At 47.3% G+C, this 10,306-nt stretch overlaps 1 protein-coding gene across 1 annotated transcript; it reads left to right on the forward strand.

Moving 5' to 3' along the window:
• Positions 1-1,189: 1,189 nt before the first annotated feature.
• ERMAP (erythroblast membrane associated protein (Scianna blood group)) lies at positions 1,190-9,920 on the forward strand (the record flags this gene model as incomplete). Its single annotated transcript, XM_079697532.1, has 8 exons — positions 1,190-1,274; positions 2,018-2,134; positions 2,989-3,021; positions 4,036-4,092; positions 6,687-6,707; positions 6,800-6,826; positions 6,934-6,960; positions 9,196-9,920. 8 exons carry the CDS (start codon positions 1,190-1,192, stop codon positions 9,918-9,920), a joined length of 1,092 nt encoding a protein of 363 aa, XP_079553658.1.
• Positions 9,921-10,306: the final 386 nt, after the last annotated feature.

A 10,306-nucleotide genomic window follows, 5' to 3' on the forward strand; every position in this document is an offset into this window, starting at 1 on the left:
TCTCCTCTTTTTTTTTTTTTTTTTTTGTCAGTGCCACGCGGCTCGTGGGATCTTAGTTCCTTGACCAGGGATTGAACCCAGCCCCTCTGCAGTGAAAGTGCTAAGTCCTAACCACTGGGCTGCCAGGGAATTCCCAAAACCCTCTTCTTTGGAAAGGATTTGAAGTCTTGGAGAGAATGTAAGAGACAGTTTCTCTCTTCCTCGAGTATTTGCATTTGAACTTCAACCCCAGGGGTGGCATGAAAGATTAGTTTTCTGCTCAAGGAATTTCAGACAGTAGCAAGTAGGAGGGGAAAGAGTCATACAGGAGGGGATCCCTTAGGGTCTCCCTGTGCTTAGTGCACACAGTGACCCACACCTCCCAGGGACGATCGTCCTCCTTTAGTTTAGTAATAATAACAATAGGCATATGTGGCAAGTGCTGTACATGCATCATGTCCTTGAACCCTCACATTTGCCTGTGAAGAAGGTTCCCCATTTATACATTAAGAACTGAAGACCCACAGATGTCAACTTTCCCAGGGACACAGAACTAGTACACGGGTGGAGCTAAGACTTGAACCCAGGTCTTTCTAACTCCAGACCCTGAACTTGTAGGATTAGTGCCTTCATAATGAAATGGAGGAACTTCACTGCCTTGGTTTCTTGTTTCTCAAGAGTCAAACTTGAAAAGCTGTCAGGGAAGAGCTCCAGGCTACATTGTGGGTCCACGATTGGCTTGCAATAGGCACTTCCCAAACCTGACCTGGGACACTAAATGCAAAAAGAAGCCAGTCCTCCCGTGTTTACCTGGCTAGTTCTGGGTATAGGTTCTCATTCTTCTAGACTCCTCCTCCCTGTGCCTTCTAAATCACACTCAGAGTGTCACCCTGCAGTGCTCACTCATGGCATTTATAGACTTAACCATGATGCCAGCCTCTGTGTTGAGCACTTACCTCCTTCAATCCTCACAATGATTCTGCCAGGAGGCACAGTTATTACACCCATTTCAAAGATGGAGAAACTGAGTCCCAGAGACTCAGGCCACATGGAGGTAAGCAGCAGAGCTAGGATTCAATACCTGGCCTGTGACTCCAGAGTGTACCCAATGCAGCCCCCATCTCTGCCCTACCTCCTGGGTGGTACCCTTTCTCCCATCAAGCTCGCCAACTCTTTCTGATGTCTCCCTGTGTCTGTCCTCCTAGTCTGGATGAAGATGGCAAGTTCCTCAGGCTCCTGGCTCTCCAGATGCTTCATCACACTCGTCTTCCTCCAGCTGCCTTTGCATGTGTCAGGTGAGAGTTTCTGTACCTCTTTCCCTGCCTGGGACATCTGACAAAAGGGGTTCCAAGAATAAGGAGGCCAGGCCCAAGGCCTTATTTCTTCTTGGGTGCATGTTCCAGAGGGCGGGCCGGGCTTGGCGAGCCTCAGTCTCTCTCCGGGGGTCACGCAGTGCTGAGCGAGAACTCACATCCAGTTTAGGCTCTTTGCCACTTGTCCTAGAGCCTCTCCTGCTGTTATTTTCTTCGTTAGTTCTTCTTTCCGTCCTTCTTTCTCCCCTGTCTAGACGTTCGGCTTGCTGCTGTAACACCATAGAAATTGTTTTGCCCCTGCTGATAGGGCTCAGGCAAAGAGTTCGCTGACTGCTGTTCTATCTCAGAGTGAAGATTTGAAGGGGGAGCAGATGGGTGCTCATGAGAAAACTATAGCGGTTCCTGAGGAAGCACCTCCAGTTCTCCAAAGTCTCGGGCAGTCTCTGACCATTGAGATTGTGGTTGAGATGCTGAGTTTGACTCATTGTCTTCAGGCAGGACCATTGAAACCTATCCTGAGAGATAAACATCTCACTTTAAAGTCATTCCTGGGTCATCTGGGGTTTGAGTCGCTGAGAGAAGCAGAGAGCCTCACCAATTTGGCTGGAGGTCTCTCTCAAGGTGATGGAGGCAGTTGGGATGTGCCTGAGTCACCTGCCATTCGAGGTGGGGCCCTTGCCATGGAGAAGCTCTCCGAGGGTGGTCACAGGTGGTTTCTGTTTCAGCCCCATCTCCAGGGAGGTTCTCCTCATCAGCAGTGGCTCTTGCTGTGATCGTGCCTGTCCTGGGGATTTTCATCATGGTGGGCATTTACATCATCTGGAAGCAAAGAAGGTCAAAAGGTAACTAAGTGGTAAGGGAGCCCAGGCTGGCAGGAATTGGTACTGCAGCCTCTCTAGGAGAAGGCTGGGAGGAAGCAGACAGAGACCTAACAGTTATCCATAGGTTGTCCGGGAGAAAACTGGTAGAGCTGTGTTCTGGGGACCCACATTGAAGAGAGGATCAAAGAAAGTGCAGAAAGCTCCCGGGCAGAGCTGTGAATTAATTAGAAGACTGGTATGATGTCAGTCTTCTAATTAATTAAGAAATCCAGGGCTTCCCTGGTGGTGCAGTGGTTGAGAATCTGCCTGCTAATGCAGGGGACATGGGTTCGAGCCCTGGTCTGGGAAGATCCCGCATGCTGCGGAGCAACTAGGCCCGTGAGCCACAACTACTGAGCCTGCGCGTCTGGAGCCTGTGCTCCACAACAAGAGAGGCCGCAATAGTGAGAGGCCTGTGCACCGTGATGAAGAGTGGCCCCCGCTTGCCACAACTAGAGAAAGCCCTTGGACAGAAACGAAGACCCAACACAGCAAAATAATAATAATAATAATTAATTAATTAATAAACTCCTACCCCCAACATCTTAAAAAAAAAAAAAAGAAAGAAATCCAATCATATCCATTGGATAAAACCCTCATTAATATGGTTGCATTTCATGGCTCGCAGGGTTGCCAAGGACCTTGAAAATCACATAACTCCTTTCCCTGTCTGATGGTTTGAAGACCCTCTAATCCTTTCTAATGGTCACACACCCACAGCGACAAGGAGCAAAGTCCTGCTCAGGCAGCTTGTGGTCCCTTGGACAGCTCTGCCTGTTAGAAAAGGCCCTTCCTTAAGCCGAGCTGACATCTCTCTCTCTCTCTCTCCCTTCCAGAGAGGCTTCTCTATGAACACGCAATGGAGGTAGGTGAGTGTCCTGGGTTGGGCAGGTATGTTTCTCTGTTTTGTTCATTTTTGTGCCCCCAGGGCCCACTAATCTAAATTCCGGACCTGAAGATCCCAGCATCTGCTGGGTGGTGATGGTGGTGGTGGTGTCAAAACCTGTTGTTCCCAGTTTCTGCTGACTCTTCCTTGTAATAGCTTGCCTTCCAGTATGTTTGGTGATTTTGTCTCTGAGCTCATGGCTTGATCTTATCCTGGGGGAGTCATGTAGGTCTAAGGTAGGGGACCTGTTTAGTCATTCAACAAATAATTGATAATTCTCTGCTAAGTGGTGCAGACTATACCAGATACTGGGGACACAACAGTGAGTGAAAGCGGACATGGTCTTTGCCTTCTTGGAACCTTCTGTCTAGTCAGGGAGGTATACGTGCATTAAATAATTACACAAATAAATGTGTACAGAAGCCACAAAAGGAAGTTCTGAAGGCTGGGAAGACGGTGACTGGGTGGAAGCAACCAAACTTCAGGGATGGCAAAGGAGTTTCCAGATGATGTTCCCAGTGATGTTTGATCTGGAAGACGGACAGGCATGGGGGAAGAGGGAATAGGAAACCACCCACAGCAGAACAGCTTGAGAAAGAACTATGGTGCAAAAGTGAGGGGAAAGGTGGCAGAAGGTGCTGCTGCAGAGTTAGGCGGGGACCAGCATGTGAGGCCTTGCAGATCCCATGAAGAGTTTTCGTCTTTCTCCTCAGAGCTGTGGAGAAGCTGCGAATGGGCTATCCTGACCAGAATTGTGCTTCCAGAAAGCTCTCTCTGGCTGCTCTGTTGAGAGGAGACCAGAGGGAGTGCAACAGAATTTGAGGGCAATTTGGGCCACTATTTCTGGCATCCAAATGAGAGAGATGAGGGCCTGGATCAGAGAGGTGGAGGTGGAGATAGAGGCGGACAGGTTCAAGAGCCCATAAACTCAGTAGGAAGCAGGGACCCTCAAGGTAATGTCACAGAATCTCATTTTCTTTTACTTTCCTTCCTCTAGAAAATCTTCTCTCAGACCATGCAAAAGAAAAAGGTAATTATATATATAGAATAAGGGGTAGGGAACAAATAACATTTTTTCTCCTACATAAATGCTGATGGTTGTTATACATGCAATATATATGTGGTGTATGTGTACACACACACACACACACACACACACCACATATATTCTCTGTTAATACAATTGGAACTTATTTTCTAATATCAAGGGGTTATAGGGTTGGTAGCAGTGGCCGAAGGGATGCCTGGGGTCAAAATTCATAGGTTCCTTCATTGGCTTTCCCACCAATAACCTAAAAAGAAGATTCATATACTATTTTAACATATATTAAAATGGTATTATAGGAGGATCCATACAATCTTTGCATTGAGAGAGGTGGTGTGATACAGTGGAAGGGGCATAGGCTCTGGAGTCAGCAGCAACTGGCTCAGATCTGCCACTTACTGGCTGGGTTAAGTCGCTTTACTGCTCTGAGCTTTGGTTTCCTCATCTGTAAATTGGGGATAATAGATCTCTTCACCCGATTATTTTCAGAATTAAAAGAGACAACTTTAAAAAAAACCCCACAAAACTCCTACTACAGTGCCTGAAACCTTTCCCTTATTGCCATTTTGTCTTCATTAATTGAATGTTTGCTCTGGGCCACTGAGGGTAAAAGACAGACACCCCAGGTACCAAAAAGCAGGTGGGGCTCTGCCCTTTGAAAGTCTAGCTGGGAAGACAAGTCACTGGCTCAGAAATGGCTCCACCTGCAGTGATTTCGGCATCTCCTCCCTTCCCCCCTCACATCTGCTCCAGGCTAGTTAAAGCATGCGGGTGCACACCTCAGGGACACAATGACCGTCATGTCCTAGAAGGGAAGGAACAGTGTGGTGTAGTGGGGAAGGCCTCCAACTAGGAATCAGGCAGACTTGGGTTTGAATCCTGCCTCCTTGGCCACTTACCAGCTGGATAATCTGGATAAATTTCCATGTCCCCTCTGAGCCTCAGACCACCAGTCTGTAAAATGGGAATAATAATTATATGCACCTCATATTGTTGAGTGGATTCAGGGCCTACGTCATAAAAACAGGACACACTAAATGGAGGCTGTTGGTAGTGGGAATGGTAAAAATAAACTGTTATCTTGTTAGGGGCCATATCATATTCAGCTTCACTGCCCCAATGCCCAACACCTAACATATGCCCAGCCCTTAGCACAGGGCCTGGCAGTGAACTCAAATGTATAATTTCAACTCTGTGGCAGGGCCAGTGCTAAGGGGAAATGTGGGCAGATGACCCTTCCAGAGAGGCTGCAAGTACTCCCCCAAAGCACAGAAGCATATGCACATGTCCCAGACCTTCTGGGGTCTCCAAATTTGTGTTTCTCCACAGTACTTCGGCGGGGTGGGGGGAGGTTAGTGTAGAGAATAACAGCCCACATCAGTAAGCCAGTGGTAGGCCTTCAGCTAGTTTTACACCATAGATATTATAAACAGTTATAAAAGGGCGGCAAGGCATACACTCATGGACACTCGGTTACAAACATATTGGAAACACTCATATGAACAGCGGAAATGAAACCAGACAGACAAAAGGAAGGGAAGAGGAACCAAAGTCAGGGTAGTCCAGGTCATCTGGAAAGTAGCACCAGCACCGGTGAATTCCCCAGTCTGCCCTTAGGGGGATGTGACTGTATTGGGGGCTGATAGGATTGTCATCTTTCTTTCTGCGGGGGGTGGAGTTTGGGGGCTGGGGGGCATGGGGGTGGAGTGATGAGACTTCCTGGGCCCTGGGGATAAAGTGGCAGGATCTGCTCAGTTTTGCCTCTTTCTCTGTTTTTTTAGGACGTCTCTATAAAGCCCTCAGTAAGTTCTGCTCCTCATCCGTGCCACAAACCTCCTTCTGCTGACATCTTTGCTTTATGAAGAGAGTCTCAGATTCACCTCCTGGGGCAGAAGAGAGGGGGCAAGGATACTTCAAGCATGAGGGTTGGGAATTTCCTGGCTCCCTAAGGCCTCTTATTCCTCAAATATTCTGTGCTCCTCTTTCCTGCACGATTGTTATGTAGCCACTAAATGGGAAAAGTTTTAGCAAGAAGAGAGATACCTTCCATAAGTGAAGACATCTGGGAGACACTTGTATCACTCAGGCATGACGTTCCCTTCGGTGGGATCCAAGGTAGATGGATCCTCATTCAACTGAATATGTGGAACAGGGCTTCTCCGCCTGTTCATGTATGAGAACCTCTTCATAACAACAAGAACCCCAAATCCTCAGACATGATATGTCTATTTGATTTTACATTGAGAAAACATGCATAAGAAAATCTAATGGAAATTAGTAATAGTTTTAAATGAACTTATATTTTATTCTTCTCCCGCAACGTCTACATACGTTTATGTTGCCATCACTTACATGTGTGAGATGTGTTGTTGATTCAATCTGCAAGCCAGGTTTGGCTCCCATAGGGACTCGCTGACCCTCTGCAGTATCTCTGGGGACCCCAGGACCATGGCTGGGAGCCATTGCTGTTGGAAACACTGTCATGGGGAAAGTTCAGGGTATTGCTAGTGGGAATCTGCTCTGGGAATGTGGTTGGGATGGGACTGGAGCATCACAGGCATGTACAAGCCCTCATTCTGATTTGTCAAATTGTTATTCTTTAGAGAAACTCCGGCGTGAACTGAGTAAGTTCCCCTGTTCTTATAACTTCTATACCAACTTATGTTGATTCTATGTTTCCAGTGAAAGCTCACTCCCCTTGTTTCTTCTTTTGTAGAGTTAAAGAGAGCTGCAGCAGACTCAGGTGAGGTGCACTCTCCCTGTCCCCCCACTCTACCTGCCCCCACTCCACCTGCACCAGGAGGTCTCCATTTCTCCATCACTTTAACAATCCCTTTTTCTGTCTTTCAGGCTGGAGAAGGGCCCGGCTACACTTTGGTAAGTTGCACCAGTTTAATGGATCCACATTTCAGAGTCCATTGCTCTGTTCCTTTGGAAGGCAGACTGTAATTAAAAAAAAAATTTAGGGGCTTCCCTGGTGGCGCAGTGGTTGAGAGTCCACCTGCCGATGCAGGGGACATGGGTTCGTGCCCCAGTCCGGGAAGATCCTACATGCCGTGGAGCGGCTGGGCCCGTAAGCCATGGCCACTGAGCCTGCGCGTCCGGAGCCTGTGCTCCGCAGCAGGAGGAGCCACAACGGTGAGAGGACCGCGTACCGCAAAAAAAAAAAAAAAAAATTTAAGTCAAATCTGTTTATCTGCTTATCAGATTTTAAAAATCTTTGATTCAGAAAGTCTCCCTTCTTTTAGAACACTGATAAATATTTGGTTTACTCTTCTTATGGGTTTTCTATGATTTTTGAGATTTTTCTTAAGTTCATTGGTTGCTTGTATTTTATCTTTTTGGCTTGTCTGCACCTGTCCTATTCTGGCTACTTTTCGATTTGTGGGGACTTTTTCTATATTAACTCTTGGTCCTATTTTCCACAAAATATTTTTCTGAGTTTTTCATTTGCATGTTAATTTCCTCATTGTATTTTTTTTTTTTTGGATGCATGAGTGTTTTATTTTTCTGTAGTCCAATCTATTCATCTTTTCCTGTGTAGTCTTTTCTGTGCTTTCAGGTTGGGAAGTCCTTCCTTTCCCGCTGTTGGATAGATAGATAGATAGCCAGTGCTCCTATCTCTTCTTTCTATGCATCTGCCACATCCTTCTTTCTCTGAAGATCAGTTTCCTTGGTGGGTGGTGATTCTCAGAGAAGAGAGTGAGTTGGGCAGATGCCTCAACAATGTAGACTAAGAAAAGTTTTCATAGTTTTATTCAAAAAGACTTGCACATCTCTTTTCAATTGTTTCCTAGTTTGCATGTTTTGCTGCTATTTGAACGAGACCTGTTATTTTCACTGCTTTGCAGTCCTTCTCCATTTTGCAAGCTGCTCATCCCCCTTCCGTTCACAGAGTCTTCCTTCAGGCAGGAAAAATATAATCCATGAGTTGGCCACTTGAGAAAACACCAGGTCACCTTGGTTGGAATTCTGGGAACTTATAAATACTTTTCACTCTCACAGTCTGACTCATTCCCACTACTTTGACTGAGTACACATTTCATGTATTTAACTCTCCAAGAAGAGCCTGTTTTCCATACTTGGGGAAGGAGGGAGACTCATTGTGACCCTCATAACCCACAATTTTAAGGAAGAATCCATCTCTCTATTTTAACATTTTTAATTTTATTTATTTTTGGCTGCGTTGGGTCTTTGTTGCTGCATGCAGGCTTTCTCTAGTTGCAGCGAGCAGGGGTTACTCTTCATTGCGGTGTGTGGGCTTCTCATTGTGGTGGCTTCTCTTGTTGTGGAGCACGGGCTCTAGGGCACACAGGCTTCAGTAGTTGTGGCATGCAGCCTCAGTAGTTGTAGCACACAGGCTCAGTAATTGTGGCTTGTGGGTTCTAGAGCGCAGGCTCAGTAGTTGTGGCACACGGGCTTAGCTGCTCCGTGGCATGTGGGATCTTCCTGGACCAGGGATTGAACCATGCCCCCTGCACTGGCAGGAGGATTCTTAACCATTGTGCCACCAGGGAAGTCTCTCTATATTACCATGTTAAAATGATAATTATAAGCAATAATTTTAGCTAAGAAAATGAGCGTCACACACTCACTGTGTGAACAAGGCACTATCTCATGCATTAGCTCATCAAATCTGCACAACAGCTCTCCAGCATATTATTCAGTGCTGCTATTATTCCCACTTTACAGATGAAGAAACTAAGGTTTGGAGATGAATAACAAGCCCAGGGTCACATAACTAGCTTGTGGCAGAGCTGGGACTCAAAACATGCTATCTAGCTACAGGGTCTAACATCAAAGCCTGTTTATTATCATGCATTAGATTCCTTTGGACCAGCAAAGAAAAAGGCAGTATTTCCTAAGGATTAAGGCAGCTTCACAGATGGGTGAGAAATGTTTCCTCTTTTACTCAATAGACCACCAGCAGATCTAGGAGACTGGAAGACAGTTTTCTTTAGTTCCAGGACATGTGAAGGTGAGGGCACCATAAACTAAAATGGGCCGATGACAGTGGTTGCAGACCTAGGGATGATTATTCCCTCCAGAGCTTTTCAAAGATCCCTTGAGACCTAGCCGTCTCAAACCTCACCTCTCTGTGACTCTCTGCAGTGATGGTGACCCTGGACCCAGACACAGCGCATCCCAAACTCATCCTGTCTGAGGACCGCAGGTGTGTGAAGCTTGGAGACACAAGGCAGCCTGTGCCCAACAACCCTCAGCGATTTGACTTCGTAGTCAGTGTCCTGGGCTCTGAGTACTTCACAGCTGGCTGTCACTACTGGGAGGTGTCTGTGGCAGACAAGACCAAATGGGCCCTGGGGGTGTGTAGTGAGTCAGTGAGCAGGAAGGGGAAGGTCACGGCCTCGCCCGCCAATGGACACTGGCTCCTGCGACAGAATCGCGGGAATGAGTACGAGGCCCTAACATCCCCGCAGACCTCCTTCCGCCTGAAAGAGCCCCCGCGGTGTGTGGGGATTTTTCTGGACTATGAAGCAGGAATCATTTCCTTCTACAACGTGACCAACCAGTCCCACATCTTTACTTTCACCCACAGTTTCTCTGGCCCCCTTCGCCCTTTCTTTGAACCTTGCCTTCATGATGGAGGGAAGAACGTGGCACCTCTAATCATCTGTTCTAAACTCCAAAAACCGGAAGAATCAACTGTCCCCAAGCCAGAAGAAAAAGGCCTTCCTAATGGAGACGTGGCCCTGCAGGTGGACCCTCTTCTGCTCCCCGCTCAGGCACCAGAGCTCCTCCCACTCACAGATATGATCCTGTCCTGGCCCACTGACATTGGCCCAGCCCTGCAGGGGCTCAAGGTTCCTTCTTTTTAGGGATGAGCCTCATCACCTGCTCCCCGGACCCTCCAGCCCAGTGCCCTGGATTTCAGTCTCTTGGCCTAACCACCTGATTCTGGAGCGTCTCTCCTCCTTTCCCCCAGGCCCCTTTGTGGTTTCTCTTGTACCAACTTTCTTCCAGGGCTCAGTTCTAAACCATGTCTTCCTTCTGGGGACTTGAAGTTTGCATTGCCCTGGAAGAATTCTTGAAAACCAAATGATGGGAATTCCCTGGCGGTCCAGTGGTGAGGACTCTGTGCTTTCACTGCTGAGGGCCCAGGTTCAATCCCTGGTTGGGGAACTAAGATCCCGCAAGCTGTGTGGTGCCAGCAAAAAAAAAAAAAAAAAGACGGGAGGAAAACCAAATGAACAATCAAGATTAG

The sequence above is a fragment of the Hyperoodon ampullatus genome (genome assembly GCF_949752795.1).
Source record: "Hyperoodon ampullatus genome assembly, chromosome: 2".
NCBI classification, from domain to species: Eukaryota; Metazoa; Chordata; class Mammalia; order Artiodactyla; family Ziphiidae; genus Hyperoodon; species Hyperoodon ampullatus.